This window comes from Phoca vitulina, unplaced genomic scaffold (assembly GCF_004348235.1).
Source record: "Phoca vitulina isolate PV1807 unplaced genomic scaffold, GSC_HSeal_1.0 scaffold16, whole genome shotgun sequence".
Lineage (NCBI taxonomy): Eukaryota > Metazoa > Chordata > Mammalia > Carnivora > Phocidae > Phoca > Phoca vitulina.
Window position 1 is genome coordinate 12885628 of NW_022589719.1, and position 26856 is coordinate 12912483.

The window sequence follows — 26856 nt, forward strand, 5'->3', positions numbered from 1 at the left end:
ACTGTTTTCCAGAGTGGCTGCACCAGCTTGCATTCCCACCAACAGTGTAGGAGGGTTCCCCTTTCTCCGCATCCCCGCCAACATCTGTCATTTCCTGACTTGTTAATTTTAGCCATTCTGACTGGTGTGAGGTGGTATCTCATTGAGGTTTTGATTTGGATTTCCGGGGAAACCATTTCTGCCAGGGGGCCTGAGAAGACGAACGTGTAGCAAGTTTTGCCTGTAGAACAAATCAGGGATGCCTCACATGAATGAATGAAGTGGTTAGTAAAATATCAAATCTTGGAAGCACTACAGAATTCAACCGACTGAGCCACCCAGGTGCCCCCAGAAAGGCTTTTGTTATGTATTTTTTCAGCCAGCGGATAATAAAAGTACAGCTGCATGATGAGGGTGCCCAGGATTTCTTCTGATGTTGAAAAGGAGGCCTTGAGAAAGTTGGGTGGTGACTGCTATCTCAAGCCCCCACCTCCCAGTTGCAGCCAAGCAGGGCAGGAAGGCCCAGGCTGCTTTTAACAGTGTGGTAGTGTTTGCTATAAAAAGCATTAGACACATTGTTTGAAAGAGCATGCCAATGCTGAATGCTCGAGTCCCGCCTTCCTCTTCACCCCACAAAGGATTAAATGAAATTATATCTTGAGATGTACCCTATTCTAAAATGGGAAATTGTGAAACTAGGCATAGCAGGAAGTACAGTATCGCCTTCTATTTCTCAAGAAATTATACCATCTGGTTTTCCATTCCTCCTCCTCTGAGAGGCAGGCCACCCCAACACCTAGATGCAGAAGTCTGGAACATTCTCCCCCCATTCTCTATCACCCCCTGTCACGCCAGCCACACCTGGTCAACCACGGGGGCCCTTCAGTTCTAACTCCCTGAATACCCCTTCTCTCCACCCCCCACTGCCCCTTCCCTGGTTCACCCTGTCATCACCCACCTCAATTTCTGCAACAAAAACCAAATTTATCTCTCTGCCTTTGACTAGCCGCCCCCCCCCTCCAATCTGTTCTCCAGTCTGCAGGCAATGGAACTCTGTAAAATTTATGCCTTTGCTTAAAACCTTTCACTTCCTGTTGCCCACAGGACCAAGCCTAAACATGTATACTGAGAGGCTTCGCTTCTCACCACTGTGCCTTTGCACTTGGTCTTCTCTCTGCTGGGAGCAGGGGGGGGCGGTCCCTCTCCCCTTGGCCTGCTCATTCCCTATTATCCTTCAGGACTCAGCAGAAACTTCAGGAAACCTTCCTTGAATCCCATCCCCTTGCCCAAGTCCGGGCTGGACGTTCCTCCTAAGGCCTTCGACAGCATCGGAGACTTCCCTTCAAATAGTGCCTGTCACCTTTAATCACAGGTGCCTATTGTCCACCCCGGGTCTCCATCCCGCTCTCTGTCCATCTTGTGGGGTGTGGGGCTGCCCCTTCCTGATTCAGGGCTGTTTTAGGCTGCAGGACCTCACTCAGGGCGTGCACGTCAGCAGCCTGTCAGGGAACGCTGTTGCAGGAATTTTCTTGCATGCATTTTCTTGCAGACCCATTAGGGCCAGGCACCGCTGAACCCAGTTTTCAAAGTCAAAGGCAGCGTTGGTCAGAAAGGAAGTGCAGCCAGCGTATTAGCTCTCTCTCCTTTAGGGTCACACAAATACGAGGGCCTCCCTTCTCGGTACTTGAGTGGGACCAACAGAGCTACTAGCGCAACCCACCGCCCCCATCGGTTGGACCTGCGCTCACCAGCTCTGTTCAGAACTTGGCAGGAGGTGGAGGGTGGAGAGGAGAGGGGAGCTCAGTAATGAGGGGGTCTGCTGCCTTACCCTGACTACCGTGCTTCTGCTTGGTCCCACAGTTCTCTTTCTGACCCAGAGGAGAGCGCAGATCGGTGAAACCTTGAAGTTCAGTGTAGCCAAAGGGCTCACGCAGGCATTACGGAAGGCTTTCCATCAGAATGACGTCTCAGCTCACGTAAGCCCCTCACTTTTGTAATTAGACTAAGCTGTCCTCCTCTTGGGCCCAGAGTTTGTTTAGATTGTTTTCCTCCTCCCTGGGTACCGTAACCGGACTTGTCAGAAGTAGCATGTTTCTTCATTTCGGCAAATAGCTAATGTGTGGTGACTGGGGAGAAAAAGGTCAAATTTTGAGATGGAAAAATGGAAGTTAATTGCCTTATATCTATTTTTTTTTCAAGCCCAGATATACTGTTTTTTAAATTGTCCCATTATCCTATTGTTTAGGGAAAGTATTTAATATTGTTAGTGTAATTCTCAAGAAACTGTCCATTGCTTTTCAAACCTTTATCTTCCTCAGCATTGTAAATAATGATTTATTTCTGGACATTTAAAAATTATTGTAAATTGAGTCCAACTTTGCTTCAATAGCCAGCAGCAGACAGGGAAATAAACATTTTTCCCCCAAGCACTTTAATGCCAAGTACTATTTAACAACTGCCAACTGATTTCCATGGCATATCCAAGCAATGGAAGCCTTGCTTTGCACTCTTTGGGATTGATGCCAAGTTTTAAAGCCCTAAATGTGATTGGCAGTTGGTGGACAACCATTTTCACTACTTTAAAAATACTGCTCTGGCTCTTTTCCTTTGAGGCTTGTCCTGCAGCTGCATTCAGCTTCATGGTCTCCATGACCACACCAAGGACTAGGAATGAGGTTTGGTACATAGTTTATTGGTCATTGTCAATCTCTTTTTTTGGGGGGGGTTGTGGGGAGGAGCAGAGGGAGAGGGAGAGAATCTCAAGCAGACTCTTAGCTGAGCATGGACTTTGACACAGGGCTCAATACCATGACCCTGAGGTCATGACCTGAGCTGAAACCAAGAGTCAGATGCTCAACGGACTGAGCCACCCAGGCGCCCCTGTCAATCCCTTTTATATAATTCTGAGGGAAAAAAAAAAAAAGAAATGCATTTCGTGAAAAGCATCTGTGGTTTCTGTATCAGAAACTTTACTTGAAAGTTGAAAATGTGAGTATTTGTATTTGGTCATCTGACATGTAATTTTCACCAAACTTCGGTTGTTTGCAAACTACCTTCAGTGTTCACCTTTTCTGCATATCATCGCAGACCACTGTGATAATTAGTTATGAATTCATTTTTAAAAATCAGCCCATTTTTAAAAACTTTTGAAAGGATGTTTGATAATACTTGCCATGAGTGGAAATCAGGATCATTTGCCACAAATAAAAGGTAATCATAAAAATGAGAATAATGGCAATGACTTGGTAAATTCAAGCTAAATATTGTTGCTTGAGGAAGGCTCTAAAGCTGATGTCCCTGGGGTCCTTTTGTTTAAAAATATGATTAGCGAGCATTAGAGAGGTACTAAAAATAAAAATAATCCCCAAACTGAGACTTGCTCCTGAACGTCATTAGGATTGGAGTGGGAGTCACTTTCTTAGCCACTTTCTTAGTCACTTTCTCTTAAATAAAGAAATAAATCTTTTTTAAAAAACACTAAGAAAGCAAAATAAAATAAGAATAAAATCTAAAGCCTCAAAATCTTCCAGTTGGGTCAGAAAGAAGTCAGTGCATCAGTGTCTCTTAAGACTCAGTTTTAAGAGAGACTCTCCATGGCTCATCCCCATCCTCACCTCAGTCTTGAACCAACTTACAAGCCAGGAATGGAGTGAAGTCTGAACAGTTCTTCTCTTAGCTTTTAGAAAGAGGAATTTACCTCATTTACTACCTAATCCCTGTCCTGAAGAAGCCCCCACTTCATCTATTATCTCTGCCTTTTAATTTTCATAAATAATGAGAGCTATAATAAAGCTGTCTTTCCCAGCATTTCATCTCTGGAAATCTCTTTTGCCTGCCATCTCCTCTCTGCCTTCTTGGGTGACCGTTGGTGCTCACAGGATTATCCTGAGGCATTTAAGGAATCAAGGAAACCCCCACAGATTTAATGCGATTCCATGGAAGTTGGAAATAAATTGTATTTTGTTGTATTCTGGTATTTTGAGACTTGCCAATCCACATATGCTTTATTGGATTATTAGAATGTTTGCTGAGTGAGAATATCTTATTCCCCAGCCCTGCTAAATAACAGTTGTGGTTCTAAGAAATACCAAGAAAAACTTAAAGTACAGTGGAAATAAACACTGAGTTCTGTGGATCTGTTTGTTTTGTAGGTGGACATTCTGGAACATTCTCATAACGTCACTGTTGGTTATTATGCTACCAAAGGGAGGCTGGTGTACTTGCCTGCTGTAGTGATCGAAATGCTGGGTGTTTATGGGGTCAGCAACGTCACTGCAGATCTGAAGCAACATACCCCAAACTTGCAGTCGGTGGCAGTCCTTGCCTCCCCGTGGAACCCCCAGCCTGCAGGCTACTTCCAGCTGAGAACAGGCAAGTACCTCAGAAGGAAAGGATTCCTGTCCATTCCGGGATCGGGGGCTGTATCAAGAGGACACCTGTTTAAACGCTTCGGTGCTAGCTGCTTTATCATCTCTTAAAGTCCTGTGTGCCTTCCTCAAAGGGCCCTGCTAATCAACTGTCCCGGCTCCCTGCACAGAAACCTAACCTTCCAACCCTGGATTTATTAGAAATAGTCCTTCGCGGGAGCCTTCCTTCTCAATTTATATAATTAGTACTTTATGAGCAACAAGCACCGTATTTTTAATTTTTTTCTGTATTACCAGCGGATACTGATAAGAGCTGAGCATCCATAAAATCTATGCTTTGGAGCAGCACGTTTCAGATGCCCCTGAATCAGAATCTCTGAGCTGAGGCCTTGGAATCTTCCTTTCAAGCTCTCTCGTGATTCTGATCAGGTGATTGGCAAACCACAGGAGTGGAGAAACCATTGAAATTGAAAGATTTGATCAACTTAGTGATACAGGTCAATTGACTCCCCCCCCCCCAAAGAAATAGAAGGCATGATCTCTCTTTGATTGTTTTTTATCATTCTTGGAGCAGGTGTCTGCATAGTCCAACCAAATGATCACAAAATCTTTTCCATTAAGGGGAACCTCAGGTTTGATCACGCTTTTAATTCTTCTCTATTACAAATCATTTTAAGAGCCACTTCCAAAGGTACAACCAAACCTTGTCAGTCCTTGTTTGCCTGATTTCTCGGATATAAAATCATGCTGTTTTATAAGATGACTGCTGTGAAGTCCAAGGAACTAAGAGACACAACTTTGGCGAGTGCTGATTTATTACTCTCATTCTAGTGCTGCAGTTTGTGAGCCAATCCGACAACATCCAGTCCTGCAAGTTTGCTCAGACGATGGAACAGAGACTGCAGAAGGCCTTCCAGGATGCTGAGAGGAAAGTCCTGAATACCAAAAGCAACCTGACAATTCAGGTGAGGAGGAGGGCGCTTCAACTGTGTAGTTGACAGAGGCCAAGCATAATGCGAATGTTGGCAAGAAGTGACTTGGTTTCCTGTTTCAAAGCTGCCTGGTGTAAATATAACTTTGTACTTAGGGCGGGTGACGTAGACAGGAGGAGGTGCCACTCTGGGGCCCCTGAGTCGAGTCAGTCCCAGCATTGGTGAGGATGTCTGCAGTATGGCCATGACTGTTTTGCCATAACCTGCTATGGTTTGGGATTTTGTATTTATTTTCCCATGTGAAGCTTCCTCAGGCCTTCCCAATACATTTGCTATTTTGTTTTATTTTGTATTGTTTGTTTGTTTGTTTGTTTGTTTGTTTGTTTAGAGAGAGAGAGAGAGTGCACACGCGTACACAGGCACACATGAGTAGGGGGAGGGGCAGAGGAAGAGGGAGAGAGAATCCCAAGCAGGCTCCATGCCCATTGCGGAGCCTGACGTGGGGCTCGATCTCATGACCCTGAGATCATGACCTGAGCTGAAATCAAGAGTCGGACATTTAACCGACTGAGCCCCCAATATATTTACTATTTTAAAAATTGAACTAGATATACCATATAAGATACAGTCCCATAAAAATGAATCAAATGTCTCATAAAATGAGTCAATTCTAAATAGCTAACACATCAAGATTTGCCTATCCTGTGATTGGCTTTGAGTTATTTTCTAGATACCCACATGAACAATCACCTTAGTTTAAACACACACACACACACACACATACACACACACACATATACACATTTTATATTTGGGGCTCACTATATGCCAGGACTGTGCTAGGTGTTGTAGAAATATTTTGCTACATAATACTCAAGACATCCTTCTAAGTATTATTATCACCATTTCAAAAACGGAACTGAGAGTCTAAGAAACTTCCAGAAAGTCACACGGTTGGTAAAGAAGGAAACAAGGACTTGAGTCAAAGCCCATAATCTTATACACTATGCTATACTATGGAACTTTTGGCAAACACATGAATTTTTCCTGGGAAAATCCCACTCCTGGTATACTATATTTCAGTTTCCTGGACTTACAATAGACGTGCCACCAAAAGCTTTTCTCAGACCCACTTTTTTGCAATTATATAACTAACATCCCACTAAAGACAGATGCTTTTTCTTTTAAGTAAGCTCCACACCCAGCATGGAGCCCAGTGTAGGGCTTAAACGTGACCCTGAGATCAACACCTGAGCTGAGATCAAGAGTCCGACGCTCAATTGACTGAGCCACCCAGGCGCCCCAAGACAGGTGCTTTTTAATGATATTCATCCAAATTTCTCTGATTAACTGTACAACCCAATGTCTCTGTTTTTACCGAACTAAATCCTTTGCAATTAAACCCAGTGGTTTTGAAATTGACATTTAGCATAAGTGAATTATCAGCAAAGCCAATATGATGTAGAAAGCATACAATTTAATTTGAACGAGAAGCTTTCCTTTTCTAGATTTATCCAAAGTCTATATGGAAGTATCTCATTATGATTTGGTTCATATTAGATTAAGATCTAAAAACGTGTCACAAACATAAGATTTATGTAAGAAGTATGACTCAGCTCCCTTGTGGGAGATCTTTTTCTTTCTGATTGGATTTGTGATCCTCACAGGTGCATGATTCTAGTTAGGGCTTGGCGGCAGAGCATATTCTGATTGTTTTCAGGAAGCACAGGCCCATTGAGCACCTGCTGTTTATCAGGCACTGGGAGATACACCAAGATAAATAAGCTGCCTTTGGCCTTAAGAAGACACTCTGTGTTGGGGCGCCTGGGTGGCTCAGTCGTTAAGCGTCTGCCTTCGGCTCGGGTCGTGATCCCAGGGTCCTGGGATCGAGCCCCACATTGGGCTCCCTGCTCTGTGGGAGGCCTGCTTCTCCCTCTCCCACTCCCCCTGCTTGTGTTCCCTCTCTCGATGTGTCTCTCTCTGTCAAATAAATAAAATCTTAAAAAAAAAAAAAAGAAGAAAACACTCTGTGTTATATGATAGTCGTGGGCCATGCGATGAAACTTTGTAAAGTAAGTAACAAAGTTTCCTTGGAAAAGACAATAACAATTTGAAAATTGCATCTAAATAGATTTTAGATGCTCTTGAACATTTCAGCAGGTCTTGAAATGAATGGATAATTGGGCGAATTGTTTCATTAACCCTGTTTTGCTTTTTGCCATGGCTGACAGGAAGCCCAGAACCCATTTGTTGCCTGGAGTTTGGAACCCTCTAGATCCCTATATCATGCATATGTGTAGCTGCGCGCTAACCATCCCCCTGGGCTTGTTGCAGGACCTGGTTTTGTAATTAATAACTTTCCATTTAATGTATTAAGTATAATTTGCGGGGCACCTTGGATTCTTTCTGGACCACATAAATACTTAATTTGTTCAGAAAGTCATTGAAAAAGCAACTTTTTTTTAAACTTGTATAGCACTGGTATTAGGGGCTAGATTGCAGTAGACTCAATTAGGACCTTTTTGGTTGTGAATGACAGAATCCAAGCACAAGACTTAAGCAAAAAGAAGTAATTGGCTCCTATAACTGAAAGGTTCACAGCATATTTCCTTCAGGCCCAGTTTGGTTCAGGTGCTTATATGATTTCTTCGAGAAGTTCTCTCTTTGTCTCTTGGCCTTGCCTGGGCTGGTATCATCTTCAGGCCCAGGGATGGTGGCCCCTGGTACCTTCAGGTTTGTCTCATCCTTATTGCTCACAGTCTTATGGAACCAAAGTGCCTTTTTTGGTGGCCTTCCAGTAAAAATCCTGGGATTAACTCTCATTGGACCCACTTGGACTATGTGCCCATTTCTGAAGCAGTAGCTGTGGCCAAGGAGATATAATGTCCCAATCAGCTAGGCCTGACTATCCCCACTCCTAGAACTTAGGGAAGCCCCACCCAAACAAAGCCCATGAACCCAGGTGGAGAGAAGAGGTGTTTCCCCGAGGAAATCTCCTTCATAGAAAAAAGGAGAATGGATGTTGGGTAGGCAAAACAATAGGCTTCCATTCTGCCAGCCTTTTTTAGGTCTAATTAGCTAAATGAATTATGGCATGAGTGAGTGGGAAGTAAGAGAATGTCAGAAGCCACAGGAGACTAAGAGTAAAGGGGTAGTGGGAAAGTGCCCCCTGTAGGGGCTGCTTCTGCTGGGGATAGGACATGACTTTCAGGGAACACTGAAATGACCTGGGTCTCAGGCCTGTGAACGTCGTATTGATGAAGCTAGTGTTAAGTAGCCACCAAGATTGGTCACACTTTTCTTACCTATAAAAAAAAAATGAGAATACTAAAGAAGACCAAAAAAAAAAAAAAAAAGGTAACCTGTGCTCATGAGTTGGAAGACTTGATTTTGTTAAGACGTCAGTACTGCCAAGAGCGATCTACAGATTCTGTGCAATCCCTATCAAAATCTCAGTGATTTTTTTTTGCAGAGATAGAAAAATGCATCCTAGAATTCATATGGAATCTCAAAGAACCATGAATAGCCAAACAATCTTGAAAAAGAAAAGCATAGTTGGAGGTTTCATGCTTTCTGATTTCAAAACTTACTACAGAGCTACAATAATCAGAACCATGTGGTACTGGCATGAAGACAGACATGTAGACGAATGAAACAGAAGAGAGAATGCAACAGTAAATCTTTGCATATGTGGTCAAATGATTTTTGACAAGGGTGCCAAGACCACTCAATGGGGAAAAGACAGTCTTTTCAACCAATGGTATTGGAAAACTGGATATCCACAAACAAAAGAATGAAATTGGACCCTTATCTAACCCCATATACAAAATTTAACTTCAAAGTGAATCAAAGACCTAAACATGAGAGCCAGAACTATAAGACTCTTAGAAGAAAATAGAGGAGAAAATTTCATGGTATTGAATTTGCCTATGATTTCCTGGAAATGACACCAAAAGTATAGGCAACAAAAGAAGACGTAGATAAATTGGACTTCACCAAAATTAAACACTTCTATGGATCAAAGGACACAATTGATGATCAAAAGGCAACCTACAGAACAGGAGAAAATATTTGACAATCATATATTGGATAGGGGGTTAATATCTAGAATATATAAAGAACCCATACAACTTAAAAACATAATAACAACCCCATAAAGAAATGAGCAAAGAGCTTGAATAGACATTTCTCCAAAGAAGATCTATAGATGATCAATAAGCACATGAAAAAGAGGCTCTATATGACTCATCATGAAATGCAAATCAAAACCATGAGAAACCACTTCGCATCTATTAGGATGGCTATTATAAAAAAAAGAGAATAACAAGTGTTGGTAAGAATGTGGACAAACTGGAACCCTATACACTGCTGGTGAACTCAAATGATGTAGCTCTGTGGAAAACGGTATAGTGGTTCCTTAAAAAATTAAACATCTAGCAATTCTGCTTCTGGGTATATACCCAAAAGAATCGAAAGCAGGGACTTGAACAGGTATTTGTACACCCATGTTCATAGCGGCATCATTCACATTAGCCAAAAGGTGGAAGCAAACCCAGTGTCCATCCACAGATGAATGGATAAGAAATGTGGTATATACATACAGTGGACTGTTCTTCATCTTTAAAAAGGAAGGAAATGCTGACGCATGCTACAACATGGACGAACCTGGGGGACATTATGCGGAGTGAAATAAGCCAGTCACAAAGGGACAAATACTATAGGATTCCACTTATAAAAGGTGTTTAATTTTGTCAAATTAATAGAGACACACAGTAGAATGGTGGCTTTTAGGGGTTGGGGAGAGGAAGAAATGGAGAGTTGTTTAATAGGTACAGAGTTTCAGTTTGGGAAGATGAAAAAGTTCTGGAAATTGGTGGTGGTGATGGTAGCACAGCACTGTGAATGTGCTTAATGCCAATGAGCTGTACACTTAAAATGGTTAGCGGGATAAAATTTATGTGTATTTTGCTACAATTTTTTTTAAAAAGTTACAATTCACCTGATCAAATGTAGTATGTGTAGAGGTATCCATACTGCAGGTTCTGTAGGCTTCTTTGGGAACCAGTGAAATTTCATTTTGTTGAAAAGCAAAAAATAGAATGTTCACGCTAGAGATAATGGTTGAAAAGTTATTTTAGTTATTATTTTTTTTAGGTGGCAGTACGGAGAGGTCTTTTGGATTGTTCAGAAAGAAGCACCTTTCTTTTCGGTACCCTGGGAAAGAGGCATGAATACCTGTGGCTCAACCACATTCCCAAAATACTTTCAGAGAGGAGAGCAAGAGTTGACTAGAAGAGTTGACTCGGTGTATCATAAATCTCTGTGGTAGAGAATTAAATAGCAACTTCCACTTATGGGGAAAAGTGGGAAATAATGTGAAGAAGCTATTCTTGACAATCTTCTTAAAAATAACATTTCAAAGGAAAGTTGCAGGGATATTTATGTCTGAACACGTACAGGTCTGGGAAAAACAGGATTTCAGTCAGCTCCCTATAGGAAGAGAGGGCACACTCCGATGAAGGTAATTTGAAGAAAGTCTAATAAAAAGGGCCCTTTGCAGCAGTGTGGGCAGACTCTAGGGAAACCACAGGGTGAGTACAGTACCCGAGGCTATAAGTCTTGGGGCCTGCTAGGGCCAGGGGACGGAGCAGTTATGGGAAGCCAGCGGTCGCTCCCACACACACACCGATTCTCGGACCTCCCTCTCCTCCCACTCTCCCACATCCTCCCGAGATCCTTTTAGCTGGAGCTGGAGGGAAAGGAGCCCGCTGAGGTGGTCAAGGGGCTGCCTCTGGGGGTGTGGAACCAAATGAGGGTGGGTGGGTGGCAGGTGAATCTGGAAGGGGGAGGTGCAGACGCCAAGACAGAGGCCCACACTGTCTCACCCACTCGAATGACTTCCTACTGCATCTGTTCTTCAAATCTCATCTGTGGGCTATTTTTGTCCATACATTGACCCAGAAAACCGCATTTTCCAGTGACTAAAAAACTGATTTCGACAAAATTCGAGAAGAAAACCACACCATCTCATAGTAATATTTACATGTTCTGTATTGAATTTAATAGGTCACAGAAAATGTAATCACTCTCTGAAGAGGCTATTTTATATTTCTGAATTCCTTTTGGAATCAGGTTTATTCACTCTGTTCCCTAAGCATGGTGATCAGCTGGGTAGGAACTAAAAGATTCCCCCAGAATTTAACTCAGGCTTTCTCTGAGCAGTTGAGCCCTCATAGATGTAACATTTCGATGCTCGATTTTGTATTTTCAGAACCATAAAAGTAACCTGAGGCTATTTAGCCCCTGGAAAAGAAACACACACCTGTTAGAAACCTGAAGTCAGACTGCCTGGGTTCGAATCCTGGCTACGTCACTTATTATCTGTGTGATCGTGGGCAAGTCTCTTGATCATTCTGGGCCTCAGTTTCCTCCTCTGTAAAACGGAGTCCTAACTGGATACACCTCACAGGGCTGTGGTGAGGATTGAATGAGACCACGCACCCTGAGCACGATAACCAGCACGCAGTGAACAATCCATAAATGACGAGTGTTGTTATTGTTGTCTCTTCCTTGCTCTTTTTCACCTCCCTTTCATTTCTCCCCTCAACTTCTGCTTAAACTTCTCCCACGGCCTCCATGAAACAGACCCTCATCTTACGTGGCATGTCTCCCTCCCCTTTCCTCCTGTGTTGATTCAGATTGTGAGCACATCCAATGCCTCCCAGACAGTCACCTTGGTGTACGTGGTGGGCAATCGGAGCTCCTTCCTCAACGGCACGGTCGCCAGCAGCCTCCTCCGCCAGCTCTCGGCTGAGCTGGTTGGGTTCTACCTCACCTACCCGCCGCTCACCATCGCCGAACGTAAGTATGTCCATGCCCCACGGGGACGCTGCCTTTCCCCCACTACCCCCGGGGGTCCTTTCTCCATTTAACGAATACCTATTGTGCTGGGCACATACAACTCTTTTATCATAAAATAACTGGAATTGGTGATAAACCGGGATTGAATTGATGACAAGTTTATTGCACATTGGAAGTAAGCACTCGCTAGGCGCCTTTACCCTTCATATATCTTACGTCACCGAATCCTCGCAAAGCACCCTATAAGGTAGTACAGAATGAGCCCCACTTCACAAAGGAGAAAACTGAAGTTCCAAGAGGTTCACAAGATGCTCACTCATACATAACTAACGAGACATGGAAACTGGGGTTTGAACCCAAGCAGTCTGCCTTTGAACTTACAGTAATTGCCCCATAGGGCATCTGTCCTCGTGGCAATCTGGGTTGTGATGGTTTCTCCCACTTCTGCCATCAGCAAATGTTGCCTGGCCTTCGGCCCTTGCCTTGGCTATAGACATCATAATGCAACTCATTTGCAATCAGCATCGTGGCTTCACTGGATGAAGACCCCATAGTCAATCCCATGGCCTGCCTTCCTCTGATGCTTCAGTTACATAATCCTCATTACCATGCAGCAGGCATAGACTCGGAAGACAGTGCAGCCTACATTTTTTACCCAAATGCTTACTTGGTAGCCAAAGGAAGTCAAGATTTGTGCTGTTAAATTTAATTGTTAATACATTTCTCGGGGCACCTGGATGGCTCAATCGTTAAGTGTCTGCCTTCGGCTCAGGTCGTGATCCCAAGGTCCTGGGATCGAACCCCGCATCGGGCTCCCTGCTCAGCGGGAAGCCTGCTTCTCCCTCTGCCTGCCGCTCCCCCTGCTTGTGTTCCCTCTCTCACTGTGTCTCTCTTTGTGTCAAATAAATAAATAAAATCTTTAAAAAAAATACATTTCTCAAGGTCACTGGTCAAGGTTTTTTTGTTTGTTTTTTTTTTTTGATGGTGGTAGATGGTTTTATTGTTTTTTTTTTAAATTTTTTTTATTGTTATGTTAATCCCCATACATTACATCATTAGTTTTAGATATAGTGTTCCATGATTCATTGTTTGTGCATAACACCCAGTGCTCCATGCAGAACGTGCCCTCCTCAATACCCATCACCAGGCTAACCCATCCTCCCACCCCCCTTGTTTTTTTTTTTAAACACATATTAGCACGATTGCTTCTATTTCCTTCTGTGGTTACATTTGATCCTGTAAATAAGTAAAATTATGTGTGTGGATGTACCTAGCACACAGTAGCTACTAAGAAATTTTTTTTGAATGTTTAATGGCAGGCTTTTGTGAATTCCCATGTAGTAAGGAAAGATGACTCTGTATTTTATGGAAAAGATGATCTCATGAAAGATGGCATTCATTATGTCACATGACAGCATGTGAAGAATTTATTTTCTTTCCTCTTGATATTCTATTTTTTTTAAAGATTTTATTTATTTATTTGACAGAGAGTTAGAGAGAGAGCACAAGTAGGCAGAGTGGCAGGCAGAGGGAGAGGGAGAAGCAGGCTCTCCGCTGAGCAGGGAGCCGGACGTGGGGCTCGATCCCAGGACCCCAGGATCATGACCTGAGCTGAAGGCAGCCCTTAACCCAGTGAGCCACCCAGGCATCCCTCCTCTTGATAGTCTAATAATTACAACTAAGATTTATTGAGCACTTACTATATGCCAGGCACTGCGCTAAACCCTTTCCATGAATTAACTCTTATGGTCACTATATCTGCAGACATATGGGACCGTTTGTCACAAACATTTGGCTAATAATACACTTAATCCTTGAAAAATCCATTCAAGAGATGATCATTCCTAAAAACGTTAGTGATGGTTGGGTAATTTTCACAAAGAAAGCTGTGAGTCTTGAGAATGAAGACATTCCACTTAAGAAGCTTTTGATGGAAAAAAGTAGAAAGAGCAGAAATTCACAAACCCTAGAAAACTCTTCATCTGAAAGTTAGCCCTTTCCTGAGTATTTTACTTTTCAGAGCAGCAAGCTAGTTTTGGCCTGTATGTCCTGGAGCTCCCAGAGAATGTTAAAGCCGAATTTAGATGTTTGATATTTTGTCACCTACGTGTCCATTTTCCTTAATAATATTTGCATATAAAACCCGTGAAAGTAATTTGGTGTGTTTCTTATTTGTTTTAGCGCTGGAATATCCCAACCTTGATATATCAGAAACAACTAGAGACTATTGGGTAATTACAGGTAATCTCTTATTTTACTCCTTTTTTCCCCCATCAGGTTGGTTTGTTCTTTTAAAACTGCGTGTCAAAAGAAGACCCAAAAACTAAAAAATATTTATAATTATAATAATTAAAACTGCATGCCATTCAGTGATAATATCAGCATCTTTTCCTTGGTCCTGTCTTATAAGTCAGGGAGTTACTTCCATAGGACCAGAAGTGGGTACAGTAAGCTAAGAAAAGATACCACTGAAGGTGAATCTTAGATAACCATTCAAAACAGCAACCTGTAAAGTCCACTGGCCTCCCCTTTGCAAACCGTAGACCAATCAGAAGGTATGGCGGTAACCTGTGGACGTCCATGGGAATGGTTGTTTATTTAAAGATGGTAAGCCTTTCCGCACTGCCCTACAAAACCCCAGTGAAAGGCAGAAGAATGCTGGGCATGCACTTTTCTCTCTCCCCTGGCACACGCCCCACACCTACACTAATCCTGGTAGAGCCCAGGCGTGTCCTGACAGTGAGGGCGGATGGAAGTAGAAGGGTGTTTGGGTGACATTTTCTTTTTTTCCTTGACATTTCCCAGCTGAGCTTTATGAAACAGCAAAAGAAAGTTCTTGTTTGTGTTTTTCCAAAGCCAGACAGTTGCTCTGGAAATCTTACAGAAGCAAGGGTTGTGAGCAAAGAGAGAAGACAGATGTTTGTGGGAGAAGTGACCAGCCCAGCTGTCTGTGGAGGGGGGCAGGGGAGGGTATTAGCTTGGTGGGGCTGCCATAACAAAGTACCACAGACTTTTGGGGCTTCAGCAGCAGGAGTTTATTTTCTCATAATTCTAGAGGCTGGAGGTCTGACATCAAAGTGTCAGCAAGGTTGATTTCTTCTGAGGCCTCTCTCCTTGGCTTGTAGATGGCCATCTTTCCTTTACGTCTTCCCTCTGTTTGTGTGTGTGTGTGTGTGTGTGTGTCCCCTTATCTCCTCTTCTTATAAGGACACCCAGCATGTTGGATTAGGGCCCACCCGTTATGACCTTATTTTGCCCTAATCACCTCTTTTAGGGCTTCGTCTCCAAATACAGTCCCATTCTGAGGTACAGGGTGGGGGGTTAGGACTTGAACATATGAATTTTGGGAGGACACAATTCAGCGCATAACAAAGAGGGAGGAAGATCCTACAAGTCATGGAGGATGTGCCTGGGCAAGCCTGTCTGCAACCTCCTTGCCTTCATCCCTGCCCCATCCCCTCCCTCACATGCTGTCCCGAACAAGCAGTAGCTAGGCTAGGCTGTTGCCTAGAGTCCTAACAAAGGAGCACACACCCCCTGCTCAAGGAGGCCTGCTCAAAACCTCTGAAATTGCAGAAAATTGCATTTCTTTCTCCCCCACAGAGCCATGATTATGCAGAGATTATTTTACCTGCTAAGAAGGCAAACTAGAGAAATTTTAAAAGGAAAAGGGGTGCCTGGGTGGCTTAGTCGGTTAAGCATTCAACTCTTGGTTTTGGCTCAGGTCATGATCTCAGAGTTGTGAGATCAAGTCCTGCATCGACCTCTGGGCTGGGATGGAGTCTGCTTGAGATTCTCTCTCTCCCTCTGCCTCTGCTTCTCACCCCACCAACCCCCCTGGTGCTCTCTCTCTAAAAAAAAACAAACAAACCAGAGTTTATGCCCAGGAGGGAGATGCATTTTTGAACCAGCAGGTTACGTAACACTTCCAGAATCACATTTCCTCCACCAGGAATGCTGCTTTTTAACCTGCAGATGTCTCTCCTATTAACTGTAAGTTTTACATTAAATGGTAACACATCTGCCCTTAAACACAGGCTGTCCTTGACAACCTCCTTGTGTACCTGGGTCTTGCCCTGACTCTGTTTTAGTGACATAACCTTCACAAAATCATGCTGAGACGTCACCCCCTGCCCACCCGCTGATGGACCCTCATTTGCTTATGTTGTTGCTGTTACTGCTGCTGGTAATCAGAGTAAACGGTGGCCCCGTCACGGGGTTTGGGGCTAGTTGCCTCAATGCTAGTGGAAGGGGCGAGAACCAGTCTCAGCATGACCCTCCTTCCTTCCCTTTGGCTCAGGACCCACTTTCTACACTCACGTGCAGCCACCACCAGCCTTTGGCCATCATTTACAGAAGGGGTAGGAGATTGGGACCTGAGATGAAGATAGCTTTGTTCATCTGGCTCAGAGGCACAGCTCCTTGAAACCCCTCTACCTTCGTTCCCAAATATCCGACATGAGTACTCTGTCTTCTGCTCATTGCCAACCGCTCAGCGGATGGGGAGCAACTTTCCTTTCTGTTGTTGGTATTATGAAACCCTAACATATTTCCACCTGCTTTCCCACTAAACTTACGTTAAATCTATTTTGAGGCGCCTGGGTGGCTCAGTCAGGTAAGCATCCGACTCTTGGTTTGGGCTCAGGTCATGATCTCAGGGTCATAAGATCAAACCCCGCATCCGGCTCCATGCTGAGCATGGAGTCTGGTTGGGATTCTCTGCCTCTCACTTTGCCCTTCCCCCACTCATGCACGCACGCGCGCTCTCTCTCTCAAACAAATAAATAAAATCTTTAAAAAAAAAATGTTTTTGCACTCTATACACTTCTCCCCTCCCTGATGGAAAAAGAGTGGCTTAGTTAGGGTGCTTCGTGCAGCCCCCTCTGCTGTCGCTGGATCCCGTGGTCAGGGTTGTATAGATGGGGCAGGATAGAGACTCACAGACACAATATTGCTGCCTCACAGAGGTCAGAGTTCATCTTAGGTTTATCCAGTTGTCTTTATTGCATCACCAGCATCAGAATATCCCAGACCCAGCAGTCTCAGGATTTCTTCTGGTCTCAGCCCAGCTGCTGCTAACCTAATGTGTCCTTGAGCAGGTCACTCAGGTCCTCTGGGTGTCATGCTGTCACCTGTGGAAGGAGAAGATAGTTGCTGAGAAGATAGGCTCTGAAGATATGGGATTCAACCACACACGAAACAATTCAGCTTCAATATAGGAAGCTGAACCAGGCCGAGCTGATTGTTGGAATTTTAGAATCCAGTGCAGTTGTAAATAAAGAAGGACTAGGAGACCAGTGATGTAACAGCCACTGAATCTTCTGGAGAGCTCCTATGAACACAGCGGGGGACTTGCCCGCCTCCTGTAAGCTGAGTCAGTGGTGGCTAAGGGTGGGTGGCCAGGGCCCTGGCTGACGGGCTGAAGGGCTACTGTCCTACTGGGCAACTGGGCCAGCGTCCAAGCTCCCCTCCTGCTTCTGGGCCGCTCTGAGAGATGCACGCCCCTTTCTAGTCCCTTCTAGGTGGGCAGAGAGGGCTGGGAGCCTGGGGCCTGCTGCACTTCTCAGGGGAAAGGAAACGAGCCACCATCCTGGAACACAGTTATTTCTTCCTCTGGGAAAAATGTGTCTAACCAAGAAGGGGCACATTTGAGCAACCACATCAGCTGGCATTTACGGGCACCCTCTCAGATGCCTGGCAGCACTCTGCTCAAAGCATTTTTTTTTTTTTATAAAAGTGTCTGTTCTCCACCATGACACAATCAGGAGTAGATTATAATCCCTGTGTTTTCAGACGATGAACCAGGGTCCAGAGGAACTAAGCGACTTGCCCAAGTGTACTTAGTAAGGGGGAGCCAGGATGTAAAGCCAGACCCCTGGCTCCAACCTCCAGTTCTTCTCCAGCTGCCTCCGGGGCGTCGGGGGGCACATTCTCTTTGCAGACAGAGCGGTGAGGCGTGTGGGAACTGTCCGGCTGTAGGTTCTGTGTAGCTCTGTGGGAGGTTCCCACGGCCTCCTGCACCTCCCTGAAGGCTGTGGTTTTGTTTTGTTTTTGTTTTCCCTCAATTTAAAAAATTGGGGTAAAATACACATAACATGCAATTTACTATTCTAACCATGTATAAATGTACAATTCAGTGGTATTAAGTACATTCACAGTGCTGTGTAGCCGTCACCACTCCCTGTTTTTGGAACTTTTTCATCACCTGGGGGCGTTGACTATCCTTTTCTTTGATGTCTGCCCTTGAGTCATCGCTGGGATCCCCTTAGAGTAACCCATGATGGTGCGCTCTGACTGTCCTGTGTCCCCACTCTGACTCTTGTCTGGTAGTCAGGAGAGGCCAACTTAGAAGTCATCTTTCCGGGGTGCTAGGTGGCTCAGTTGGTGAAGCGTCCGACTCTTGATCTCAGCTCAGGTCTTGATCTCAGGGTTGTGAGTTCAAGCCCTGCATTGGGCTCCATGCTGGGCGTGGCTCGAGCCGATTTTAAAAAGAGAAAAAAAAAGTAATCTTCCAGCAGCGGTTGTGTAATTTTACTAGAGACGCATGTTTGAAGCAGCAAGAACATGGCTCTCCTCTCTGGGGCCAAGAGGTAGGCTGGCCCTTCCTCAGCCTGACAGCTTCGTCAAGGCGGATTCTGAGGGGCCTCTCCGGGACCTGCCACGGAGGGAACAGTGCCGACGTGTCTTATCTCCGTTTGGAGGAATTCTGCTGACAGATGAGCTGGGGGTCCCTCACAAGGGCCCTAGAAAGAGAGCCGCTTTATGCCCTCCATGGGGATTATTTGGCTATTGTGGCTTCAAAGAAGTAATTTCGGAGACTCAACTGTGGGTTTTATTTTTCTCTTGATCGGTTTCAGCATCATCCTCTGCATCACGCTGCTCATTCTGGCCCTGCTCAGAACACGCTCACATAACAACACGCGCTTTCTATTCGGGCTATTTCCATATCCCTGTAGATGGGTGGTACTAATGGCCCTTGGCTTGACTGTGGCGGAACAAATTCTGTTGAATGAAAAATCTTGTATTACATCCCCAGCCCATTGTAAGTTTTTGTCTCTTTAAAAAAAATGAGAATTTTTTTTAGCCTTTTTGACTTCAGGGCTGACTGTGTTTGGAGGCAGTGTTTGTGTGTTTGGGATGACGTGTATTTCCCAAGGGACTTGGAGGAAGGACTGGGCTTTGGCTTTTAGATGGCAAAAGGAAATCGCTCCCGTAGTAAGTGACCTTTTCAGTCCTAGGATGGTCCTGGTGTTCATGGCGGTCTCCTCCATGCATGCACTAGCCATTGCCTGGAGGTCGGTCCATCATTAATGCCTTACCTACCCAGATAGCCCAGGGTATAGAAGAAACCCAGCCGTGGAGGAAGGCTGGAAAGAGGAGTTTCATTTACCTTCTATGCACCAAAGGTTGTGCTAAGCTGCTTTATACGTCTTGTCTCATTTCAACCTTACAGCCCATGAGGAATAGACTTTCCTACTCCCTTTGTACAGACAAGGCCTCGGACTCAGAAAGGGCCGATGGTTTGCCTGAAGTCCCACAGCTGGCAAGTGCCCGCCCACTCTTCTCTATTACAGTGTCCTGCTCTCGAATGGGGGAGTACCTGAGAGGCTGCGGGCCACTGCAGGGGTGCGTCCTCAAGGGACCCCATAGAGGAGGGAGGGATGAGGACGCTGAACAGGGTGGCTTGTCTGGGTGTGAGGAGCTGAGTTGCAGGATGGAGCTCCGATGCCTTAGCAAAGCTGCTGAGAAGGGAAAATGCGGTAAGGGTAGCCCTGAGCCAGGCCTTCTGAGTGGGAACCCATGAAGGTTCCAGTTAGTCATACTGCAGCTGTGCTCTATTCCCATGTGTCTCTAACAACATGTAACATCTTAAATAAGGTTTGGATTAAATACAACAGCATTAGGCACGTCACAGCTTGCGAAGGAGAGAGCCCAGGCTTTGGAGGTACGGAAGCATGGGCTCGACCTGACCGCACTGTGCCGGTTACTAGCTGCATGACCTTCGACAAGTCACATAACCTTTCAGCATCTATAACATGAGGACAGTGATTCCTAACTCCTGGGGCTGTTGTGAGGGTGAAATGAGGTAAGGATGGCCAAGGCCTGACATGAGATAGGGCCCATGGCCGTTCGTGGCCAGTGCAGGGCCGGGGGTGGTTGTGGTTTCTGAGTCAGCGGGCAGTCCGTCCTCTGAGCAGCCCCTCTGCCTTCTGCCTCCGCAGTGCTCCAGGGCGTGGACAATTCGCTGGTGGGCCTGCACAACCAGAGCTTCGCCCGGGTCATGGAGCAGCGCTTGGCCCAGCTCTTCATGATGTCCCAGCAGCAAGGCCGGCGGTTTAAACGGGCCACCACCCTGGGAAGCTACACTGTGCAGGTGGGTATGTGCGAGCCACCGGGGTCTTCTGATAAATGTGTGGGAGTGTCCTGAGGCTAAGTAAACCATGCCGTGTGCAGAGGAGCATTTCATCAACACGCCTCTTAGGGTGTGGGGCTCATGGTCATGACCATCAGAATCATGGAGGAGGGTGAGAGTGAGCCACCCCCCTGTCTCCCTCCTAGACTCTAAGGTTTCAGAACAAATTCTGTACACAGGCACGTATTTATTAAACAAAAGTTATTAGTAAGCAAGCACAGACTGACTACTCCCCAACCTGTTCTGGAGACTGGAGGGAGTCCCAGAGCTCGGGGCCTTCGGGCCTCCCGCCACCACTCCTGTGCTTGGCAGACGCACCAATCAATTTTCCAGGGGCAGGATTCTGTGATCCTTAATTAGCCAGTTTCAACAAACAGAGCCCCCCACGTTCGTAACGGACAGGGGACCGCACAGGGACTGAGGTGAGGGAGCTGTAGCAGACTCTACTGCCCAAACCCCCTTCCCATTTCTGTCGAACGCATCTTTATCGAAGGGCAGCTCTTGAGATGCCGGAACCCACTTGGTCCATGCCGCGGCTGGCCGCAAGTGCCCGCGAGTTCATGAGCGGTGGGGGTGTGCCTACGACAGCCCTCTTGCTCCCTGGCTAGGGGAATTCCGAAAACGTATGTGTTCAGTAATTGCCAGAGCTTTCCCACGGAGTTAAGCTTTAGCTGCCCGCTGTGGTAACTAGATTAATAATGTACCTCTCGCTAGTTCCCTCCCACCGCCCTGGGTCACCTCCTGTCAATCAGTTCCTTGCGCCTCCCAGCTAAGCTACAAGCACTCAACTCAAAGTCGGCTTCAGAGGGAGCCCGACAGACACCAGGGCCATCCCAAGGCGGAGGTGCCAAGCTTCTTTAGATTCTTTATTCCATTCAAGCCAGAGTGGGAGCATCTCTAGCACATTCTAGCCAATCCACATGTCTTGAATACCACTGATTTCGCCGAAGCTGAGAACGGATGGCTAATGTTTGTTATGCTAATTAGCAAAGCTCTGTGGAGCAAGGTGTCAAAGTACAGAAGCAGGGCTGGTGGCTGCCTCCAGAGTGTGAGCTTCCTAATTGGAATCTAGCAGACTGCCCCTGGGGTGTGAACTCGTGATTGGCAATTGCCACATGGAGGGTGTAACTTAACCCAAACACATATGCTTGATATCCCAGTGTCTAAGAGGAAGCGTTTTAAAGGAAATTACAGGCATTACTCTAATCTGTCTGCAGATCGTGCCCCCAGGCAATTCTGAAAGTACAAACAACCCATTTTCTGGAACACACTTCCCTGCCTGAGTCAAGCATCATGCCCCTGAGGGAGACTCGAGGTCCTCCATTCACAGTTGGTGAATCGGGCCCCTTGTCCTATTAGATGTTGCTTTCCATCTGAGTCTTTGTGGTCTGTGACAGCCTGGGACCAGGTAAAGACACGGTTAAGTTCTCGTGCCAGGTTATGATTTACCGTTTGTGGGGTCCACGTGAGCCCTATAAGTCACGCTTCTCCAAATAACAGGAAACCATTGAGACTCAGACAGTGAAATGGGATTTGCCTAGCTGATGGGGGAGAAAGAACGGCCCTATAATCCTGGTGTTATTTGTAAATCTAAGAAACCTAACACATTTTACATATCGAAAAGAGCCCAGCAAGGTAGTCTTTCCTCATTTCTTCTGAGTACTCGATGTGCTTGGGTCCACAGCTGCCTGGAAAGTCTGAGTGGAGTAAGTAGGGATTTATTTCTGCAAATCCTTACTTTACAGAGTCTGTAGATCACCTTCTCACATCACCCTTGGAGAAATCTTGGTAAGAAGAATTCACTACGAAATTGAAATTGAAATTGAGTGAATATTTGAATGCCCATTCACCTTCTACCTGGTTGTACTAACAGTGTCCTTACCTCCTCTCCCAGAAGGGACAGGAATGACATGCCCGAATTTCCCAAATAAAATTCACTCTACATAGCTTACCTCTTCCTTCCATGCAGAGGCCTTTTTGCTGGGCTCAGATAATTTTAAAAGATGAGCCACTTTCATAAATACGGAAATGTATATGTCTGGAATGTAAAGATATTTCTCTAGTGAACATATCTGAAAAATTGAGTCTGAAGAAGAAATACATATGACCAGTAAAAATTTTTTTTAAAGATTTTATTTATTTATTTGACAGGGAGAGACACAGCGAGAGAGGCAACACAAGCAGGGGGAGTGGGAGAGGGAGAAGCAGGCTTCCCACTGAGCAGGGAGCCCGATGCGAGGCTCGATCTCAGGATGCTGGGATCATGACCTGAGCCAAAGGCAGATGCTTAAAAACTGAGCCACCCAGGGCCCCACGAGTAAACATTTTTTAAATGTTTAACTCCATTTGCCATCAAAGTAATGCAAATTTTAACCACCACAAGTTATCATTTTCACCTACCAAAGATTTATAATGGTACTATCCAGTGTGGGTGAGGATGCAGTGAAATGGGCACTTTCAAACCCAGTAAATGGGTATGACCTCTGTGGAGGGCAAGTGAGCAATTTAGACAAGGACCTCCTAGATAGTCACAAACTTACTCCTGGAAATTCATTTTGAGGAGATAGAGGTGAACACAAAGACGAGAGAACGGAGCAGTGTTTCTCAGAGAGTGTCCAAAAAAATGGTCCTATAAGGTGCCCTGGGCCAAATGGGCTTTGTGGCCACATCAGTTTGGGCAAGGCTTCATCCTGTAGCCCCTTCTTGAAGATTCCTGAGGCCTATTGGCATACCAAAGACTCTAAAAAGACCTGCAGTAAAGAAATTCCTTAATTTTGTTCAGCATACTGGTTCGTAAATTTAAGTGCCAATAAGAACCTTATATTTAGTAATACCTGTATTTCTCCAACAATTTATTATGAACATTTTTAAGTTCACACAATAGTGAAAAAATTATATAGCAAACACCAATAAACTCACCATCTAGGTTCTACAATTAATGGTGTGCTATGTTACTATTTTTATATTCGATAACATATTCATTTCCATACCATAGATCAGTTTGGACTGTTCTAGAACCTCATATACATAAGTATATTCTCTTTTGTATAAAGCTTTTTTGACTCAATGTAGTGTTTTTAGGTTCATCGTCATGTTGTGTTTTTCAGGAGTTTATTCCTTTTTATTGCTGAGTAATATCCCCTTATATGAATATACTATAGTTTATTTACCCATTTTTCTGTTGAGAGACCCCCAGACTTTTTCCAGTTTTCAGCTATTATAAACAAAGCTGCTATGCATATTCTTCTACAAGTCTTTCTATGGCCATATATTTTCATTTCTCTTGAGTGTGTAGGAGTAGAATTGCTGGTTCCTAGGGTTGGTGTATGTTAGCTCTGTGAGAAACCGCTAGACCTTTTCCCAAAGTTTACCATTTTACACTCCCACCAACCAGATGTAGAGTTCCAGTTACTCCTCATGCTCATCAACACTTGGTGTTGTCAGCCCTTATTTCAGTCATTCTGCTGGGTGATAGTGGTGTCTTGCAGTTTTGCTTTTAATTTCCCCATTGAGCATTTTGTATATGCTTGTTGACTATTCAGATACCTTCCTTTGTGAGGACATACACACACATACACAGGAGTATAAACTCAGGTAGGCTTTAAAGAACACTAATAAAAGGAAACCACAACCCAAAGCATAAGAACATTCCCCTTACCTTACCCCAGAAGCCTTTTATGTGTGTTCTCTGATTATACATACTCCCTTCCTATCTATCAGAGCTGAGTGTGCTTCTGAATTTTGTTTTAAGTCATACCTGTATTTTCTGTGTAGATTTTACCATCCACATGTGTATCCCTAAACAGTACATCATTTGGTTTTGCTTGTGTTTGAATTTTATATTCTGTGATTTGTTCCTTTTGCTCATTATCAGGCTTTTGTATTCACCCATATTGATACAAATAGCCATAGTATTTATACTACTCTATAATATTTCATTCTGTGACTATACCATAACTTATTAATCCATTCTATTGTTAGTGACTTTTGAATTTTCAGGGTTTTTTTTTTTTTTTTTTTGCTGTTGTGACCAATATTGCTATAAACATTTCTGTAATATCTTTTAGTATCCTATGAAGCTCATAATCTGTAATATACACTTTGGAAAATACTATACTATACTATAATGTTTTTTTATTTTTTATTGTTATGTTAATCACCATACATTACATCATTAGTTTTTGATTATACTATAATGTTTATCAGTTGTTAATTATAGTTGTGAAAACTTGATAGCAAACTAACTGTTCAAAAATGAAGTGTTAGTTGAGTTTATGAGGCATGCATATAGTAGAACATTATGTAGATATAAAAATTTATGTTTTATGTATTTATAATGATGATCAATTAGCTACAATACTGAAAAATGAGTAACAATTTAAGTGTTTGACAAAAAGTGATTTGCTAAGTAAGTTTATGAGGTGTGCTTTGGAATGCTGTGTAGAAGTTAACATTTATGCTTTTGTTACATTTAAGGTCACTTAAGGATGCAAGTAAAAATAGCAATATGTGATTCTATATAGAGAATATGATAAATAATTCTGTAAAATAATAAATAAAAGGTTTGTGTGGAAAAAAACAAAGAATAGAGGCAAATGCTCCAAAATAATGTAGTTAGCTTGGGGTGGAGGGATTACAAATTGCTTTTATTTTATTTCATTTCTTGATGCTTTTCTGTGTTTTCAAATTTTCTGTAGTGAATATGTATCACTTGTACAGGGAGAAAAAGCAACAAAGGTTATTTTAGAAAAAGAACTTTGAGTCTCCAAGTCCTGCTTTTATCAGAGATCTTTTGAATTACAGACATATCAGTTCATTTTTTTTCCTCTCTGGCAATTGCAGGAGTTTGAAATTAGAAATCTTGTTTGAGAATAACCTAACATGCCCTGAATTAATGTGCAGGCCTATTTCCAAATGAGGCCAGGGTTCTCTGGAGGCTGGAAGACATCACCATTTTAGCATTTTCTTCTCCAGTCTCAAGCTGTTCTTTCCAGATGTTCCCATTTTCAAACCCTTTTTCTCCTCCCTGTCTCCCCCTCCAGCAATAGCAGGGCTTCTTGAGATGCTGATGATAGGGAGGTACACAAAGGTTGATGTCTAAAATATACGTTGTGGGTCCTATTAGCCATGGAAGGCTTCAGCAATTGGGAGAGAGCCTGCGGATTGCCCAGGTGATTGCAGGATTGGTGCAAGATGCCCCATAAACATGGCCTCTCTTTTTCTGAAAGATGGTAAAGATGCAGCGGGTGCCGGGACCCAAGGACCCAGCGGAGCTGACTTACTACACCCTGTACAACGGGAAGCCTTTGCTGGGGACTGCAGCTGCCAAGATCCTGAGCACCATTGACTCCCAAAGGATGGCCTTGACCCTGCATCATGTTGTCCTTCTGCAAGCTGACCGTAAGGGGATAGTCTTTCCATTCATTATTTTTAACGCCATTAAATGTTTCCTGCAAATTAAAGTGATGGCCCAAACTCACGTTAATGGACCTGGAGCTAAACATATATATGTTCTAGAAGTTTCTTAAATCAGTCAACTATTTCCTGTGTTGTTTGAAGCTATAGGTTTTGGGTAAGGGATATGTTTTGGATATTAGGATGATGATAATGATATTGCTCTGCTTCAAATCCTACCCACGCTTTCTCCTAGAAAAATCACCATGGCTGAGATTATATTGTCTGCAGGGGAATTAAAGATAATTTGATTCACTAAGCATTTATGGAGTCCTGCATGAACTGTGCTCGGTGCTGGTGGACACACAGAAGTGGGCAAAACCTGGTCACTGTCTTTAAGGAGCAGAGAAGGAGTTAATGCAGATATAAAGGAGCAGAATGTGGGAAAGTGCAGTGAGGAGGCAGAGTGATCCGGGGCTCAGGGGAGGGACAGTCTGCTCTGAAGGGCCACCCAGAAAGAACGGACGGAGAAAGGGGTGTGAAAACCAAAGGTTGCCTCCTCTGCGGCAGGTACTGAGCTTGCTGCCTTACATAGCTTTCCTCACTTTCTCCTCTCCCCGGGGCAACTTTCTTCGGCTCCAAATTCCAGATGTGGAAAAGTAGGCTCAGGAAAGTTAACTAACTTTAGAGAGAACTGGTACTTGGGTCGTCAGGATATGAATCTGGATCTATCTGACCTCAAACATGTGTTTTCAACTGTGTTACATGCTAAGATTTCAGCAGGAGGAGAGGAAGGGTGTGTATTCCAGAAGGAGGGAGCAACGTGAGCAAAGGAAGGGAGGTGAGAAGTGCCAGGAGTGCTTGAAAAACAAGGGATCCGAGTTGCCTGGAGAGCAGAAACACAAGGAAG

At 44.2% G+C, this 26856-nt stretch overlaps 1 protein-coding gene across 1 annotated transcript in view; it reads left to right on the plus strand.

Moving 5' to 3' along the window:
• Positions 1-26856, plus strand: part of KIAA1549L (KIAA1549 like) — a 268932-nt gene that overhangs the window by 147717 nt on the left and 94359 nt on the right. The window contains exons 4-10 of the mRNA XM_032414728.1: positions 1840-1955; positions 4131-4350; positions 5178-5311; positions 11977-12139; positions 14321-14380; positions 20362-20513; positions 25781-25952. Of these exons, the coding sequence (XP_032270619.1) occupies positions 1840-1955; positions 4131-4350; positions 5178-5311; positions 11977-12139; positions 14321-14380; positions 20362-20513; positions 25781-25952 (1017 nt within the window). The remainder of the gene's footprint in view (positions 1-1839; positions 1956-4130; positions 4351-5177; positions 5312-11976; positions 12140-14320; positions 14381-20361; positions 20514-25780; positions 25953-26856) is intronic.